A 19,110-nucleotide genomic window follows, 5' to 3' on the forward strand; every position below is an offset into this window, starting at 1 on the left:
ATTTTCTATCAGTGAAATGCTGAGCTGGACTGAAACCCTCTGGCTCTTGTCAATATTTGCTTCTAAGGGCGGAGTGTTAAGGCCACTCCTGTTCTCACACACACACACATACACACTCAACTCCAGGCCCACCCTGATAACACGGATGTGCCTACTAGGAAGACAAACGAATCAACAGATGCGACCAGATCGGGCTGCAATGACGAGCTAATGAGATCGGGATCACTGCTGTTACCTGTTATAACAGAGCAGAGAGCAAACAGTCATTAAGCGAGAGTGAACTTTATAAACCTCTCAGCATTTATCAATGACTCGACATCGTAGTACTACGTACAATCAGGATCAAGGAAGGAATAAAACACCTGAGAATGCACCCTTTTTTTTTTTTTGTCGAGCGTTTTATTCCTTATTTACAAACCCCGTTCCAAAAAAGTTGGGACGCTGTACAAATTGTGAATAAAACCAGAATGCAATGATGTGGAAGTTTCGAATTTCAATATTTTATTCAGAATACAACTTAGATGACATATCAACTGAGAAAATGTATCATTTTAAGGGAAAAATAAATAGATTTTAAATTTCATGGCATCAACACATCTCAAAAAAGTTGGGACAAGGCCATGTCCCCGCTTCTTTTTCTAACAGTCTTCAAACGTCTGGGGACTGAGGAGACAAGTTGCTCAAGTTTAGAAATAGGAATGTTGTCCCATTCTTGTCTAATACCAGCTTCTAGTTGTTCAACTGTCTTAGGTCTTCTTTGTCGCATCTTCCTCTTTATGATGCGCCAGATGTTTTCAATGGGTGAAAGATCTGGACTGCAGGCTGGCCATTTCAGTACCCGGATCCGACTCCTAGGCAGCCATGATGTTGTAATTGATGCAGTAGAAAAAATGCAAGGTCTTCCCTGAAAGAGACGACATCTGGATGGGAGCATATGTTGTTCTAGAACTTGGATATACCTTTCAGCATTGATGGTGCCTTTCCAGATGTGTAAGCTGCCCATGCCACACGCACTCATGTAACCCCATACCATCAGAGATGCAGGCTACTTAACTGAGCGCTGATAACAACTTTGATTGTCCTTGTCCTCTTTAGTCCGTCTGACATGGCGTCCCAGTTTCCCAAAAAGAACAGAACAGTTTTCCACTTTGCTACAGTCCATTTTAAATGAGCCTTGGCCCAGAGAAAACGGCTGCGCTTCTGGATCATGTTTAGATATGGCTTTTTTTTTTTACCTGTAGAGTTTTAGCCGGCAACTCTGAATGGCACGGTGGATTGTGTTAACCGACAGTGTTTCTGGAAGTATTACTGAGCCTATGTTGTGATTTCCATTACAGTAGCATTCCTGGATATGATACAGTGCCGTCTAAGGGCCCGAAGATCACGGGCATCCAGTATGGTCTTCCAGCCTTGACCCTTACGCACAGAGATTGTTCCAGGTTCTCTGAACCTTTGGATATTATGCACTGTAGATGATGATAACTTCAAACTCTTTGCAATTTTACTCTGAGAAACTCCTTTATTTTTTTAAACTCCTGATATCGCGCCAATATTTCTCACCGCAGCATTTGCTGATCCTCTGCCCATCTTGACTTCTGAGAGACACTGCCACTCTGAAAGGCTCTTTTTATGACCTAATAAGTTGCAGATTGGTCCTCCAGCTGATTATTCTACGTACATTTAACTTTTCCGGCCTCTTATTGCTACCTGTCTCAACTTTTTTGGAATGTAGCTCTCGTGAAATCCAAAAAGAGCCAATATTTGGCATGACATTTCATTTTCAACATTTGATGTTATCTATCATATTCTATTCTGAATAAAATGTCGAAATTTGAAACTTCCACTTCATTGTATTGTTTGTATTCACAATTTGTACAGTGTGCCAACTTTTTTGGAATGGGGTTTGTATAATTATGTTCAATGAGAGGGAATATCAACACCACCCTCTCATTTATCTTTTACTGTATACACAAAATATGTTACTGAGAAAACTGAGAGACTTCCCTATGTCTAAAAATTTTGTTACAGCTTTACCTCTAGATTGCTTTTCCCCTTTTTCTTTGCTAAAAAAAATGCTAAGCATCTTACAGGAAATTCTATAATTACACAATTACAAACAAATAAAAGCATAAATAAAAATAAGATGACAAACTTATTTCTCACTTTTATATTTCTTGTTCTATCACTTTGTCAATTTTTCTAAATGATTTTATACTTTCCTGCTCTATAAGCTGTTTTTAAATATCTTTATCATTTTAATCTAGCTCTGATTACATTTTACATGCATTACTTTGTTCAGTTCAATTTTCAAGCACTTCGAGCTGCATGTCATGTGTGCAAGGTGCTCTTTAAACATAAACACTCACAATTACTTAACAATTTTATAACATTTATTAATACATGTAAAAAAAAACATTAACGGATTTTATGTTTATAAATGTGTGTCTTTGAAAGATACTGGTACTCACACATACCTCTATAAACACAAACAAAACCTCAATTGTATAGAGGTGAAGGAAAAAAATCCTGATTTTTACAAAAAATAAAAACAGGAGAAAGAAAGAAAAACAATGTAGTCCCACAAGAGACACAATGGCCACTGTTTTCACAGAAAACACTAGCATTGGCCCAGAGAGTGGTTCAGAGCCTTAGGCTCAGCTCAGCACTGGTGTATGAGGATAGGCGCAACTTGTGACTTGTCCCAGCATAAGTGTGTGTGTGACACACACAGACGCAGACAGATGGACAGAATGAAATGACAACGAATGATACCATCCTAATTGTCCTGATTGTCAATTTGTTTTGTTTTTTAACACGTTCGGTTTATAGTATTTAAACATTAATAGCAATTTGGGGAACGTTATAATGAGGCACACACTTATCTATGCTTGTGTGTTTGTGTGAATACAGCTTTAGATTACAGGATGCTGAGGAAACAGCTGTTTGTCCAATAGACTTCAGAATAAAAATAGAGAGAGGTGCTAGAATGTGCTGGTGATGAAACGGGGAAACGGCACATTTTACACCCGTTCTACACTTACAGTTTTTTTTGTTTAGTTTTTTAAAAAAAAAAGGTCTACAAATGGGGACACATTCACAATTTGAAGGTTCTGTAGTGCTGAACCAAATTCATAGTCTCGAAATAATAATAATATAAAAAAAAAAAAACATACATCATTGGTACCTCCAAGCAAACACAACTTAGAACAGTGTAAATCAAAAATAAGCTGCAATAGTGGTCATTAAAGAGTGGCACATTCTTCAGCAGTTTTAAATCAGTGTCATAAACATGACCACTAAAAAAAAAAACTATACATTTATATAATTTATAATATCTACAAAAAAGTGATCTTAACACTGAGTTTCTGTATTTACACAGGAAGAGCCTATTTACACACAATCACTGCAGGTTTTAGCTTGTTCTTTTGTAATCAGTCATTAATAGCCTTCAGTTTCCATAGAAACGGAAAAGGGAAAGCCACGTGGCGGTCCGGCTGGACTGTTGCCGTTTCTTATAGTCTCTGATCCAGGAGCTGTAAACACTGAATGAAAACGGACTTTGTTTTTTTTCCTTAAAGTCTTCAAAATGTGCTCTACTGCCCTCTAGTGAAAGTACATGGCAGGATCACCAACAGTGTAATTGTTCAGGGTTGAGAAGAGAGGTCTGAGGTCTGGAATAAAGTTAATGCCCGTGCTGAGGAGGTAGAGGAGGACCGTTCACACCCGGGTGATAGAATGCGCAGTTATTTTCATATCTGCAGTTCCCTTTCATCATGAAATGCCGACATACTGGTCTTTTGGACATGTCTAATGAGAGAGAGCGAGAGAGAGAGAAGACGGGAATGAGTCAAACATCGGCTCACAAAGACACCATTATTATGCAAGAAGGGGAAAAACAAACAAATTCAATTAAAGCACTAGATACGATCTTACCGCCCATGTTGTTGTGTCCTCCACGTGGTCCCCCTCGTCCACCCCGTCCTCGGAATCCTTGGTCTCCTCCCCTTCCTCTCCCGCGATGGAAATGACCACCCCGGTGTGGTCCTCCCCGCATAGAGTCGTCTCCCCAATAGTTTCCGTTGTCTCCTCCCCTGCCCTGAGGTCCGGGCGGCGGGCCCATCATGCGCGGCCCTCCTCCGCCAAATGGGGGTCCGTGTCCGTGGGGAGGGGGAGGGTGCCCGAAATGAGGTCCGCCAGGGGGCTTGTTCGGTGGGAAACCGCCGTTCATGGGCATCTGCATGTTCATGTTGTTGTTCATGTTCGGACCATGGCCGAGCAGTCCAGCATTCACTACGAACAGAAAATTACAATTAACAATCCAGTTCTAATATTATACACTTCATCTACTTTTTTTTATTTTTTTGAATACAGGCAACTAAATGACATTTATACAAAACATTTTTACACACTCGTCTGTATATAACTGAAAAACTTCTTACTGGGTGGAGCATTGCCCTGCTGGTTCTGATTCTGGTTCTGGTTCTGCTGCAGCGACCCCAAAAGCTGTTTGATCTTGTCAGAGAAATCAGGCTGCTTAATGAGGTCCTCTGCTGACTGGTTAGACCCCTGAGCACCCTAAAAAAAAAAAAAGTAAAACATACATCAGAGACAAATAAATTAGCCACTTGACACTAAAAAACGCTTATTAGAGGAAAAAAAAAAAAGACAGCTGTTGGGGGAGAAGCCTGTGAAACACACCATGATGGAGCTGAGAAGTTCTTGGACGTTCACGGATGAATTGTTGGTAGGTGGGGCATTGCTCTGAGACTGGGGGCTGCGGCTGCTGTTTAGGCTGACCATGAGATTAGCGAGTACTGGAGGGAGCTTGGAACCTTCCTGGGATGCGGGGGGAGGACCTGAGGCCGTCGTATCGGCAGTCTCCATGTAGTTGTCCTCCATTGTCGTACAGTCCTGGATCGGCACGAGAGACAGAGAATGCATTGTCAGTTTAAAAGAAATAATCCACCAGATCGATATTTATGTACAGTATATACACAGTACAACATGTCTGGAAACTTCTGTGACATCACTGCTGAGAATTTATATTACTTTAAACACTTATATGTCTGAGTGAAAGCATCAAGATGCATACCTCATCTAGAGGAATGAGACGTGGTGGCATTGGCTCATAAGGCTCTGGGTCTGGCTCATGCGGGCTGTCAGGGACACTAACCAGGGGAGAAAAAAAATGACAACTTTAGACCTACAGAGTACAATATAATAATGAATGCGGTGTTTGTTTAAAAAAAAAAAAAAAAAAAAAAGGATAAGAAATTTCCAAGTGAACAGATGCTCACCTCTCCTTGTTGAGGAAAATCTCCTGGAGGATGCCCATCTCTCGGTCCCTCTGGGTCAGCTTCTCAGTGCTGTTGGACCCCGGAGCAACCAGGCAGCCTGACAGCGTCAAAGGTCGCGGGGGTGTCCAGGGAACTCTCTCTTCCATGGTGTCGTGCGAGAGTCGACGTGCCATCTCGAACGTGTGTCTGTCCATCATCAGCTCCCGCTTGGCCGCTTCACCAAAATCTTTGATTTTATTGACGTTTACTGAGGAAGAGAAGCGGACAACGGGAAGAGAATCATCACCTGCAAAACTATTTTTTTTATTTAAGCAGATGTACAAACGCACGAGTGAGACGCTTCAGTCCTTACCTCGCTCCGTCTCATCCAGATCGAAGTAAAAAACTTCCTTGAGCTGATCCTCCTCAGCCCAGCGAACACTCTTCTTTTTCTTGCCCTTCTTTGTAAGGGTCTCTTCCTCTCCACGTGGCTCTGCAAGCGCATTAGGCTTATCTGCAAAAGAAAAAAGGCACAGAACATCATTAATACACCTTAGGGTTTAATTTTCACTTGAATACCACTCAACATTTAATAACTATTAGCATGCTTCTTCTCTAACGCAGGGGGAAAGGGAGGGTTCAGTGGACTCACCAGTGTCCATAGCCTCAGGGTCCTCAGTGGGGACGGGTGTGCCTGGCTGTTCCAGTTCTTGAGACTCATGTGGGGGAGACGCAGGAGCCTCGGGGGAAGACGGTTTGGTCTGTGTGCTTGAGTACGCCTGGGGCTTGCTTTCAAATGGACACGGCTGTGAAACATTCAGATGGGAAACAAATGGTTATTTTGCTGTTTATTTATGCATTTCTTTTAGAATAATTATAATAATAAAAAAAAAAACAATAATAATAACTTCAAAACTACCTTGTTAGAGGTAGGAGAGGCTGCCTTAGGTTTCTTCTTCTTGATCTTGATACCAGGAACTGGAGCAGAATTAAGAGCATCCAGAAAGCCCAAGCTCTCCATAGCTAATGCAATAGATAAACAGATGAAATGCATTTAAACCAGACTGGAAGCTTCATAGAGGGGCAAAAAAAATTCTTTTGATTACGTTACTACACCATTATGTGCACAAAACAGCTAAAAAAAATAAAATAATAAATCAATGCTTACGTTGTGGAGGAATGAGCTTGACTTTGATTTCTTTGGCTGAGTTTGGGGTGGTGTTTAGAGGCTTGTACTTTTTCTCCACTGGTGGTGCGTCCGATGGGGAAGAGCTGCGAAGACAAGAGTGCCATGACCAGGCTTAAAATTCAACCATAACACCAGCAGAGGGCAGCAAACGCAAGATGTTTACTTAAGGAAAGGTGCGTAAAGCCAAGGGGTGTCGTTGCTGAGTCAATAACTTACCTAGGCCTTTTAAGGACAGCAGGCTTGATGTTGTATTTGTCACCAAGCTGGGGGACTGTGGGGACCTTTTTTGGAGGGGCCAGTGTTGGAGTCTCTACCTCTAAACCTGTTCAAATTAAGGGACACAAATTTAGCAATGCTTCTAAATACATCCAGTCAAACTAAAAACATTAATAAACCTACTATTAATTGACTTATTACATTTAACTCGCTAAAACACATTACAATAAGCATAATATTTTTTACATTTTAGAAGAACACAAAATATAATGTAAATTAATGCGACAACATTAGGGACCAGACCTGTGGAGCGAATCTTTGCATGACTGGGTGCGTGAGCCTTTGGCTTTTCTCTTTTCTTCTCCTCCTCCGTCGCTTTCTCTCCAGCCTTTACCTCAAGACGCACTTTGATGTCTTCCTTCTTTTTTTTCTTGTCTGGAAAAAAAACATTACGGACATGATGAATGCTGAAGCAAAGCGCATCGCATAAAGAAACGTGAACTAGATTTATTTTATTGTATTATGACAAAATGATGTAAGTGAGAATGAAACACGAGTGAGTAATACAATCCGTACAAAAACGTGATGAAAGAAAGGAGAAGAACACGTTACCGTTAGGCGAGGCGCCGCTGGAAACACTCTGCGAGCGGATGATGGCCATCCAACCGTCTACGAGGACCAAAGCGAGCTTTCTCAGCTCTGAAAAGGACAAACAAGACAGGCATGACTGAGCAGAAAGGAAGAAATCTTAATACAGAGTTTATAGAAACCACATCATGAACAGCCAAGTATTTTTGCTTTATTATTTAACTCTCACCCTTGTACATACAGACCGATACCCTTATTTACCACAGAGCTCATTACTGTAAATAGGCATTTCTTTCATTATCTCTGTATGTGCCCTTTTCACAACGACAATCAAGTTGAATCTAATCTAATAGTATCAGGAGACATGAGCTTCTCGACTGTTATCTTGAAGATGTATCAACATGTAAATGTCAGTGTACACCACAACCGGTCTCTTACCTTCCGTCTCCCCGCTCTTGCTCAGATGCTTAACCAACTTGGCTGTGTTGTTCTAGAGTAAGAAACAGACAAAACACAGAAAATTTTAAAAATACTTTATATATATTATATTCAAAATGTGTTTCTTTAAAAAACACTTCTTTCTGACTTATAGAGAAACAAACATTTTTAAATATTTAAAAAAAGAGTTTCTATAAAGGCTGAAAGAAACAGACAAAACAAACATTTTTTAAATATTTAAAAAAGAGTTCCTATAAAAGTCTAAAAGAAACGGACAAAACACTGAAACATTAAAAAAAATAAATTAAATGTGTGTTCTCTAAAAGTCAGTAGCAAGCACTTGCTGTAAAGAGCTACCTGTTTGAGATGTTCCACTGTGAGAGGCAGTTTCTGCAGAGTCAGCAGAATAAGCTGCAGTAGTGGCGTATTTGAGGTCGTCTTAGAATAAGTCAACCAGGAGTTCAGCAACTTGTAGCCGCCGACACGAATAAATCTGCAAAGCAGAATGAATTTAGTTTGATACAGACTCATGGAAAGACCATGGAAAGTTGCACTGTGTATACCAGTATTATATAATACATACCGATTAAGAATGTCATGTGACTTGGTCTGTAGTAAGATATTCAGGTACATGCACCTGCTGACCATTTTATGAGAAGCCTTCATCAGACTGCACCAAACAAAGTGAGAGATCATGAGATTATAATAATAATAATAATAATGAAACAGGGTTTAACAATTCAAAATAAACAAATTTCTCTATACATCAAGAATGATTTCAAGTCTCACCTGAATACTTTGGCAACGCCCTCCAGGCTTCGGAGTTCACCATCCTTCCCCAAAAGAGGCTCCACTCCTTTCAGCACCTCCCTAGGGTCCACTGGGCCCACTGCCATTACAGCCTACACGCAGACAGGAAAGAGAGACAGACAGAAGTAGACAGGGAAAGAAGAGAATGAGGATAAGTCGCCTTTATACACTGTATGTGGCTGCACAATGTTTGTTACTGTAGAGTATCTGTGCAGTAAGTGAACCGCCAAGGCTGTCATCAGCACTGAAGATTTAAAAATGTTTTTATCAAAGTAGATTCAGAGAGCTCATTGGGACACAAACTAACACACAGGGGCTGAAGTCAACACATGATGTACACCTTGCTGGGCTACAAACTAAACTACACAAAAAAAAAAGAAAATAAAAAGACAAATATAATGATAACAATGAGACAACCTATCAGGAAATTTTAGTCAGTTGTCATTCTTATCCCCATCCCACCACAGACGTTTTAAAATGGATAAAATTTGGATTTTAGCCGATCCACATGAAAAAGCTGTTGAGTTCGTCAGTACGATCGCATCATTGCAATAAAGCTCATGCCAAAGTCAATCATGATACCAGATCAACAAGGAAGCACTGAATGGGCAGGCCAGGTCACGTGACATTAAATCAGCATGAGTATTTCCATAGGTATGTTCATGAACCTAGTCAGGCCAGCGATTAAAATAAGAAGCTCTGGCATGTGACTGTAAGAATGGCTTGCGAGGTGCACACAAAACTTCAGTTTAGACACAAACTGGAATAAATAAATAACTTAATATATGATATGGAAGAATAAGTAGAGGCATCATGAATATGAGAGGGGAAAAAAAAAAACTTGGCACTACAACATGATTACACATCAACTGCCCTCTGGCATTTGTACGGTTTAAACATATTCTTCTCTCTCTATATAAATAACATACTAACAAAATACAACAAAACTGTATGTAATTGATCTTTAAGTGGAAGGCAATTCATTATGACAATATTGTTCATAGGAGGCTTACAATTATTCAGTGGTACACACGGTGTATTATTACAACATTCCTCCAACACATGACCCACCTGCTCTTTTATTATGAGATGTATGTCAATATTTAAAATGTTTTTTGACCAGGATATTTCTCAAGCCTAAGGAATTACCATGAGAAGTTATGATAATAATAATAATAATAATAACAATAAAAATAATATTAATAATAAAAACTTACAGTATACTTGATTGTCATTTTAAACAGGTAGTCATGTCGAATTTATTTAATTGCATACTGGTTACAGAGAAATTATTAAAAATTACATACAGAAAAATAGATGTATTGGAGGAGAATGCACAAAAAGCTTAACACTAATCAACAATTTTATAATTATCATTACTATTATTTCTCTGTTGCGTACCACAATAGCAAAGTGATAAGTATTTTACCCTGTGATAAAAAAAAACTAAGTACTGGTCTTTTTTAAGATGTTTTATGACCATTTGTCACACTTGGGTTAAAAAAAAAGTCAAAAAGGAAAAAAATATAAGCGTTAGTCAGCATAACTCTAAATACACTATTTTTTTTTTTAGGAAAAAAAAACTGTTTAAGGTAATCACCAAGCCACAGACTGAACTCTCCCCACTGATTACAGGATTGTGTAATACTTACTCTAAGACACAAACACTAAAGCACTTTTGTATATAAAGCCTGCAAGCCCTAACAGCTTAGACTAAAAAACATATGTATATTAATACTTAATTGAATATATTGTAGAAATGTATTACCAATATTCATGCATGATATTAACATACATCTTTTAATGATAAAAAAAAATACTTCAGTGTTTAAAGTAACACCTGCACTAGGTTGGTATTAATTTGTTAGAACTGTTAATAAAGTATTAATTAAAACCTATTATCTATGTACTAAATGATAAACCAATGCGAGTCATAGAGGTTGCTTACAAATAAGTGAAACAGAAAAAAATGATGTAAGTTTAATGTTTACAATTATATTTGTATATAAAAGAACATCTTGGTAGACATGATAGAAAAAACTAAAAATATTTGAAAAACATTGTTTATGGGGCTGTGTAGGGAAATGTTTGACTAAAGAGAAACTTTTTACACAACTAAAAACAAAAAAAAACTTGTCTAGATGAGTATTTCAATTGGCATTGTCCAGAGCAGCCGGTGAGGAATCATGCCTTTTTTTTTTTTTACTAAATAGGCGGAATGGTGGGCGGAGCTACTGGCGCGTTTTCGCCCCGCCCACTCTGCGTCGTCAGGTTTTAAGGCTCTCCTTCAGTGGAAAAGCAGAAAGATCTCTCCGAACTCACACATACACACATCATACATACACGCGCGCAAGCTTTACTTTTGGACTGTACAATAACTAATACATAACACACTGGCAAACATTCTTAAATATCTAAAACTCTTTTGAGGTAACTATTATAACTTAGCATGCAACTTGTTTGAATGTTTATAATGAATGTTTGTATTTCACTACTCTGTATTTTCTTTTCCCGAATGACGATAGAAATAAACCAGACATAATGCAACTCGTATGAGGAAATGGTGTCGTGTCTTACCCGTGAAAGTGTTGAAGTTTTTTAAAAGTCTCTGAATTCAGTATCGACCTCCGTTACACGGTACAACACACACTCCTGAAAATGTCACAACTGTTACACAGAGTAAAACAAAAGCTGACATGAAGGGGGGGAACACCTGGGAAACATAAGTGAACGGAACTGCTGGAAATATCACATCAGTTAAGAAGAATAAATATTAATAGTGAATAAAATTATTTTAAAGTTTTCTGTAGATAAATAAGATAATACACCTGCAGGTAGGTTAGGTTATCAGTTATACCTTTATAGGGGGAGGTTGGTATTTATATTTAAAAATAATATTAATAATAATAAAAAGTATTTTATAGTAGTTTTTACGCAATTTGGTTGAAAATAGATCCTGCAATAACCACACAACCACTCTGCATAATGACACTGAGACACTACCCACGCCACGCTGTGTTTAACACATGCTCCTTTGTATAATAAACCGGAGGGAGTTATACAGATTTACAGAAGCCCCACTGTGGCGGCTCGCGCCATCTGTCAGGAGTCCTGCGCGTGCGCCTTTTGGAGTCCCTGAAGCAAGCGCGTGAGGCGCTAAGCCCCGCCCCCTCCCTCCATTTCCCTTTAACCGCTTCGCGTTCGTGAAGAAGCATCAGCAGCCCCGGGCGCCATTTTGAAACACACTGTACACGCAATAAATAATACAAACCCTGCTGAATAAAGAAACACTGTCACGTCATTTTCATTTCACCACGACGTTCACACTAAAACTGATTAAAAGAACATGAAGAAAGCAAAAACCGAGTAAAGAAAGGGAAAAAAGACCTCGAAAGCCAAAAGCGCCACCATTTGCCGTAGGAGCTAACCCGTTTACACAAACGACAACCTGTCCGCCATTTTAACAGCCAAAACCACGACTACATTTTAGCAGCGCAGCTAAAATTCCATTCTAAGCTAACTTTGTAAGGTTTATTTTCACCCACAGCTACTACAAAAGCACAAACATTTCAGCCCCTGTATGTAATATATAGATAAATATATACACACACATAGTTATATATACATCCAAAAGTCGTCATGGTGCAATCTTTATGGGCAGATTGCATTTGCGTGCGTTGGATGTCCCAATGAGCTCTCCTTTCAAAAACAAGTTAATTATTGCATCCTGATAGTTTTTTTTCCAATGCTGCGGCAATCTTTATGAACAGATTGCTTATGAGAAGCGATCGCTAGCTTATATTAAACTTTGTTTTAAGACATTAATTAATAGGATATGAATCCGTCTCACACACACAAAGAGAAACAGGGCGTTGAGAGAGCCACTGCTAACTTTGCGGTGTGAGCTCATACGCTAATCTAGCTAGCTTTTACTCGCTTTATCACAGCTTTTTATTTATCTAATAATTTATCATTTTTCTCAAGACAGGCAATTGATTAAGATTTAAATAAATTTCGAATTTCAAATTGGTTTGAAAGCAAACACTTACTATTTATAACTCTCCTCTGCGTCTCGGGTACCTATAATATTGTGTGCTTAACAGCAACAATTTTTTTTTTTTTTTAGACAGATGAAACTGTCTTGACTCTACATCATTTGTACTGAAAATGACTTAATGGGCGGGAATGATGTGGCTAGAATGCTAGCTTTTCCTTCTTGAATAAATAATCTGGAGCAAAAAACCGTAGAAGTCAAATGTCCGGTTACTCGAGTAGAAAAAAATATTTGGGGGGGATTTGGATCTTCATACAGTTGGAAAAATCCCTCGACGACAAACAGAAAAAGCTTCTGAGAGAGATGGTTCGTCACCTGAAAGAAAGCAGATAAAAAAAAACGATTAATGCAGCAAAAAGGGGGGAAATTATATTAATAATAAAAAACAACAGTTCCTAAAATTAACCGTGGTTGTTTTGTTTTTTTTTTCTTTTTAAATAACGACAAAATCGCAGAAAGCACCCCGACATGGACACTTACCTTAGACAAATCCAGGAATGATCTAGAAGGGTGGGGCTGGCTCTATTATACCGATGACGACTATTTCGTCACAGTGATCTTCGCGCATGCGCATTTCGAACGCACGCGCCCTCCCTCGTAACGACCTTTTGTTCGTCAAGGACAAACCGCCCCTCCCCCCATCACGTACTCTTCTCCGTTATATAAAAGCAAAACAATAGAATAGTAGAGGCAGTCACAGAAAACATATAAAGTAAACCTCTGGTGGTTTTTTTTTTGGTTAATATGAGATTTAAATTTTCAAAATTAAAATAATACATTATATTTATTTATACATTACAATTTTCAAATTATATTTGCAATACTAGACAAGAGGCAAAACAATCATGTTGTCTTTGTTAATTTGTCTACCTTTAATTTAGTCTGCATATATGTGGCTTTGTGTGTTTGCAACCTACAGCACTCCAACTAGATGCTGAGTGGTACCGAGAGGAAGTGTGTTGGAAAGCAAAAGTGTGTTGGAAAGAAAAAGTGTTCAAGACCAAGATTAGGGTCGTTTTTTTAAAGGCCGGGAGGATGAGGGAGATATATTATATTATATGTATTATATCATATTATTACATCATATTTAGTAATAATAAATGCCAGGTAACAAGATAAAATGCTTAAAAGTACAATAAACTACCAAAATTTTTTTTTTTTTTTCTATAGATTTTTCTTAATAGAGAAGCGCCACAAATGTCAACCTCGAACTCGACAAAGTAAAAAAGTTTCAGAAAATACTTTCAAGCACCACAATATGTATTTGGTCCATCTACGTCAATTAATTTGTAAGATAAACTTGTTTTTATACACTGTGTTTGTAATGAACAAACAGCAAACATCAAAGTGATGAAAAAAAAATCATGGTCAAGTTGAATATGATTCTATGGCTTATAATTAAGTTATGCAAATGGGATTGCTGGTGCTTGCACAGGTTTTAAAAGGTTTACAGTTCATTTAAATGAAGTAAAACTCATCAAAAATATTGTAAATATTGAGAAATGATGCTGATGTTTAACGCAAATGTAGGGCAAAACATTTAGGACGAATATTATATATTGTTTTTAGCAAAAGATCAATCTTTACCAGCTGGTTGTTGACATTCTTACAAGTTATATTAGATACTTGTAATTAATAAAAAAAAATAAAGCATCTACATAATTTTGCACACTGACTATTGCAAAAAATCAAGTATTCTTTTTGTGACTATAATTAAAATATCCATTTTACTATCGGAGGCAAGTGTGGTTTAATATTTTTACACATTAGGTAGAATGTGTATTGTAAAATATTCAGTGTCATATGTATAGTATGATGCAAAAGTCTTACAGCACTGTTGATGATAATGATCCTGTTGGGCATTCTTTTGCCATTTAAGGTTTTGCATATTTTTAATATTTGAATATTTAGTTTTTCCTATTTCCTTTAATGACAACATGTACTTAAGCTTTTACAGACTGTGTAAAATCTGATCTGGTCAGGTAAAATCCATGCCTTAATAGAAGAGATTTAACATGGGGAAAATCTGACATTTTGTACAAAGGAGTTAACATAGTCAGTACCATACAATTTTTTTTCAAAGTCACTCAAATCCTACCGCTTGCTCATTTTTTCTGCTTCCATTATATCAACTTCAGGAAAAAAGGTTCCTTGCTGCCTAATATATCCCACCCATATCCACCGCAATGTAATGAGATATTGAAAATGTATCCTGTCAGAAGGGCCAAACTGTAATGGCTAGACAACTGGGTCAGAGCAACTCCAATTGCAGCTCTTGTGGAATGTTTCCAAGCTGCAGTGGTCAGGACATATCAAAAGTGATCCTAGGAGGCAAAATCAGTGAACTGGCGAAAGAGTCATGAGTGGGGGTTTGATTCCCAGTTCAGGTCTGTGTCCATGGTGGGTTTCCTCCAGGTTCTCCAGTCCCACTGTCCAAAGGCATGCAAATTAGGCTGATTGGCCTTCCCAAATTCCTTGTAGTGTGTGAACAATTGTCATTGTTGCAAAGCAGCTTTACACAATCAAAAAAATTATTTAAATTTGTGTGAAATGTGAATGTGTACGTATCAAAATGGTCAGATAGTCCCTGATGAGCAAGCCGAGGGCGACAGTGGCTAGGAAAAACTCCCTGAGATGGCATTAGGAAGAAACCTTGAGAGGTACCAGACTCCACAGGGAACCCACCCTCATTTGGGTGGAACAGAAAGCAGGAATTGATCTACATTCATACATTTTTTGTTTACAGTTGACATTATTATTCCCTTTCGAAGTGTGTTGTTACATATTTTTGCCTTTTGTTATTTGCTATGGGCGGCACAGTGGTTAGCACTGTCGCTTTGCTCCTCCAGGGTCTGGGTTCGATTCCCGGCCAGGCTCGATTCCCGTCTCTGTGTGCATAGAGTTTGCATGTTCTCCCCGTGTTTGGTGGGTTTTTGCTGGGTACTCCGGTTTCCTCCCACTGTCCAAAGATATGCAGGTTAGGCTAATATGCATTCCCAAACTGCCCGTAGTGTGTAAATGGGTGTGTGTATGTGTGTGTGCGCCCTGTGATGGATTGGCACCCTGTCCAGGGTGTACCCTGCCTTGTGCCCTAAGCCTCCTGGGATAGGCTTCAGGTACCCGCGACCCTGAATACAGGTAGAAAATGAGTGAGTGAATGTCAGACAGTCCCTGGTAAGCAAGCCGAGGGTGACAGTGGCAAGGAAGATAGCAATAGAAAGTAACCTTGAGAGAAACCGGACTCCACAGGGAACTAGTTGAAACAGAGAGCAGGAATTGATCTACATTCATACATTTTTTGTTTACAGTTTACATTTTTTTTCCCTTTCGAAGTGTGTTGTTACATTTTTTTTTCGCCCGTTGTTATTTGCTATTTACTTCTCCTTTTATCTTATGTTGTGTATTATTTTGTCTGGGGGGGGGGATCACACAAACAAACAAACAAACAAAACAAAGTGTTGACCTTAAACAAAAATAATTTCACTGAAATCATGTATTTAAATCTCAGATATATATAAAGAGTAAACAGCAACCTAGAAAATAATATATAAACAATTAACAGTAATAATAAAACCGATATAGGGGCTCTCAACTTCCTACTTCCTCTGAGTTCAACTTTGACTTCCGGGTTCGTTTTTAAAGACAAAATGGCGGCGTCCCTACAGAACATCGTGAGGGCGGCTTGTCGCGTCTCTCCTGCTGTTTTACAAAGAATTCATCGAGCTCAGGTTCGTTGGGTTTGTCATATAAAATCCGTAAATGCGGAAATCAGACTTATTCATAATAATGCAGGTTAATTTTTTAAAAGTGTGTGAGAAGTGACAGGTGGGAGTGATAATAATAATAATAATAATAAAGTGTTTTTTTAAATGACAGAATGGAGTCAGGGTCGTGTTTGTGACTCCAGTCCGGCGACAGGTCTTTAATTCTGCTCGACTGGCCTGTGAAGGACTGAGTGTTCAGGCTGTAGAGACACATTCTCGTTATAAAGACACACCGTGGGAATACCTGGAGAGTGAAGGTACACAACAAGGCTTTCTTTATGTTAATATCATATGTACAGGTTGAGTTTAAACTCTTTTTGTTCCCCCCCTCAGAGTACATTGAGCGCTACGGATCCAGACCTGTTTGGACTGACTACAGAAGGAACCATAAGGGTGGTATTCCTCCTCAAAAGACCAGGAAGACCTGCATAGTAAGTCATTTGCAAAAAAAAGAATCGTGTTGCGAAGCGGCCGTCCTTCAGGTTTTGTTCATCACCATCGTTTATTGTTTTTACGCCACAGCGAGGAGACAAGATCTGCGGGAACCCCTGTCCGATATGTCGTGATCCGAATATCATCATCCACTATCAGGTTTGTATACATCGAAAAGGTTTGGAGATTAGGTGTTTACAAGCGCTCAGCCCAAACACAATGTTGGTGCTGGTTTTGTTTATTCAAAAATTAATGGTTTATGCAAAATTAAGGATTTTTTTTTTCTTCCTCAAAACATCTGTAGTGTCCGTAACCATGTGAAATTCTTGTTGTAATATCTATCTATCTATCTATCTATCTATCTATCTAGATATATATTACAACAAAAATTTGAGATGGTTACCTACACTACAGATGTAGTGTGGCAAAGACAAACATCGTTTGTGTATATATATATATATATATATATATATATATATATATATATATATTTATATATTTATAATGTGTGTGTGTGGTAAAATTAGCATTTTAGAATAATACACTTTTTCAGGTTCGTCTTTTCATGTGAAATCTAAATTGGCCAAGTTTAATCTAAATGACATTTAAGATCATTGAAAGATTTGAATAAAAAAAAGTTAGAGGCGCTCCATTAAAAAAAAACAAAAACAAATTTTATTTAGCAAATACGTGTCTTTTAAAAATACAATTAATAAAAATATAAATGTCTTTGCATATTTACAAAAGAAAATGCATGGATTAAGATATTGGAGTATTATGGAAAAATGGTGTTATATGATTCTATCAGAAAATTAAGTTGTACACCCCTTAGGTGAGACACTTTTTAACATCAATACATCGTCTTGGCCGTCTTGTTTTTTTCCGCCGTATGTACTCCATCAGGCGACTTAAAACCTGGCACTAGAATTTGCTATTGATGGTCTGGCCCATGAGAATGAATTCTCGCTGTATATCGCCTCGAGCTTGGCCTAGCCGCAGACATGCCTCACCTTTTTCATTCGTGGAGATAATGTGCTCTTCCACTGTGAAGACTGCAGCTTCGTCTCAGGGGCGTACCCGTACACCCAAGTTTCATTACCGGTAACGTAACTTCTGCTCCTGGGTCAGCAGCCTGTGGACGAACTTGGTGGCAACATGGCGTAGGTTCATGCAGAAAAATGTCATGACCATAATAAAATAGCAGACGTGGTAACGCACGTGTCCAGTTGCACAGCACAATGTCTCTTGGCACAATAACTTTGGTCGATGCTTTCTGTGACGCAAATACTACCTCATTCACAATTTTTTTTAAAGGGGTTGTATATCTACAAAAATTACTTTTTTTTTTGCCTTTATAGAATGTTAACCTGCTGCAGCAGTTTATAAGCCCCCACACTGGAATGGTGTACGATCCTACTCGGACTGGTAAAGTCACTACTTTTCTTTCACAATCTCACTTTACTTTTTATAGTCAATTACATTTATCACATTTGCTGTTTTTATTCTCTTCAGGGGTATGCATGAAGCAACAGAAACTACTTAACAAGGCAATCGAAACTGCAAGAGACCATGGTGAGACACCGCCACCTTTGAGACAAACAAAAGCATTTGCATTTAAGCAGCGTTCCTGATATCGTTTCTTTCCTTTAGGTTTGATTCCAACTCACTTACCCTTAGTGGACTATTCTGGAGAGGACTTCTCCAATTCCCACGGTGCAGTGGGGCGTACACCTCTGCCGCATGCTTACACCCATGGTGAACCTTGGTACGCGTGGTACGGCGACATAGAGCCAGATGAACGGGAGCTGGCCCGAGTAAAGAAGATCTACAAACCTTACCTGAAGTAGAAATTTCTTCACGGATTTAACCTGGTCGTGGACTGTCCATACAAAGCACAGAGATATGTGTTGTTGAAACTGTAATATTTAAATTAAACAGTAATCTGAAATTGATGGAGACTCTGTATTATTGAAGTACTATATCTGTTTATTCATTACTCAAAGGCTATGTTCACATTACAAGCCATATTGTTTAATTTAGATTATTGTCATGTCATGATGGTTTAACATTTATCATTACAAGTGACTTTTATCTGACTCTAAAGTGGACACAAGTGCACATTGCTGCATCTTTGCTCACACCATCTGGGTTGGACAGCTGCCTCCATCAGACAAGTGTCACATCAGGGTAAAAAAATTGGAACAGAGTCTCAAGCTGGTTATGTGAACGTGGCCTAAATATATTCTATTATGAGGACAAGTAACACTCATGGTACAATCACAGTGCTATAATTTAAGTATGTATGGTGAAATTGAGGAAAGGCTGAAACAATGAAAGTACTCA

The 19,110-nt window shown here is 38.5% G+C and overlaps 2 protein-coding genes across 2 annotated transcripts; one reads left to right on the top strand and one right to left on the bottom strand.

Moving 5' to 3' along the window:
* Window positions 1-2,368: 2,368 nt before the first annotated feature.
* Window positions 2,369-12,920, bottom strand: ppp1r10 (protein phosphatase 1, regulatory subunit 10). The gene is made up of 18 exons (XM_053490005.1): window positions 12,567-12,920; window positions 8,497-8,609; window positions 8,291-8,377; window positions 8,065-8,200; window positions 7,708-7,759; window positions 7,294-7,380; window positions 6,985-7,116; window positions 6,682-6,787; window positions 6,445-6,548; window positions 6,196-6,299; window positions 5,929-6,082; window positions 5,650-5,790; window positions 5,298-5,544; window positions 5,093-5,168; window positions 4,699-4,911; window positions 4,440-4,575; window positions 3,934-4,290; window positions 2,369-3,807 (listed from the first exon to the last, which is right to left on the bottom strand). Exons 2-18 carry the CDS (start codon window positions 8,601-8,603, stop codon window positions 3,683-3,685), a joined length of 2,364 nt encoding a protein of 787 aa, XP_053345980.1. The 5' UTR covers window positions 8,604-8,609; window positions 12,567-12,920; the 3' UTR covers window positions 2,369-3,682.
* Window positions 12,921-16,184: 3,264 nt separating this feature from the next.
* Window positions 16,185-18,719, top strand: mrps18b (mitochondrial ribosomal protein S18B). The gene is made up of 7 exons (XM_053490046.1): window positions 16,185-16,299; window positions 16,448-16,592; window positions 16,669-16,766; window positions 16,858-16,926; window positions 18,126-18,192; window positions 18,280-18,339; window positions 18,418-18,719. The coding sequence occupies exons 1-7, from the start codon at window positions 16,219-16,221 to the stop codon at window positions 18,612-18,614; spliced, it is 717 nt and encodes a 238-aa protein (XP_053346021.1). The 5' UTR covers window positions 16,185-16,218; the 3' UTR covers window positions 18,615-18,719.
* Window positions 18,720-19,110: the final 391 nt, after the last annotated feature.

This window comes from Clarias gariepinus, chromosome 28 (assembly GCF_024256425.1).
Source record: "Clarias gariepinus isolate MV-2021 ecotype Netherlands chromosome 28, CGAR_prim_01v2, whole genome shotgun sequence".
Lineage (NCBI taxonomy): Eukaryota > Metazoa > Chordata > Actinopteri > Siluriformes > Clariidae > Clarias > Clarias gariepinus.

What these genes read in the sequence shown, in the direction of transcription:
- ppp1r10 (XM_053490005.1), bottom strand. Translation starts at nt 8,603, where the DNA reads ATGGCAGTGGGCCCAGTGGACCCTAGGGAGGTGCTGAAAGGAGTGGAG. An exon ending in GGCGTTGCCAAAGTATTCAG is followed by an intron (nt 8,378 to 8,496) that starts GTGAGACTTGAA and finishes TGTTTGGTGCAG; the next exon opens with TCTGATGAAGGCTTCTCATA. An exon ending in TGCAAAGATTCGCTCCACAG is followed by an intron (nt 6,788 to 6,984) that starts GTCTGGTCCCTA and finishes TAATTTGAACAG; the next exon opens with GTTTAGAGGTAGAGACTCCA.
- mrps18b (XM_053490046.1), top strand. Translation starts at nt 16,219, where the DNA reads ATGGCGGCGTCCCTACAGAACATCGTGAGGGCGGCTTGTCGCGTCTCT. An exon ending in GGAATACCTGGAGAGTGAAG is followed by an intron (nt 16,593 to 16,668) that starts GTACACAACAAG and finishes TCCCCCCCTCAG; the next exon opens with AGTACATTGAGCGCTACGGA. An exon ending in GTACGATCCTACTCGGACTG is followed by an intron (nt 18,193 to 18,279) that starts GTAAAGTCACTA and finishes TATTCTCTTCAG; the next exon opens with GGGTATGCATGAAGCAACAG.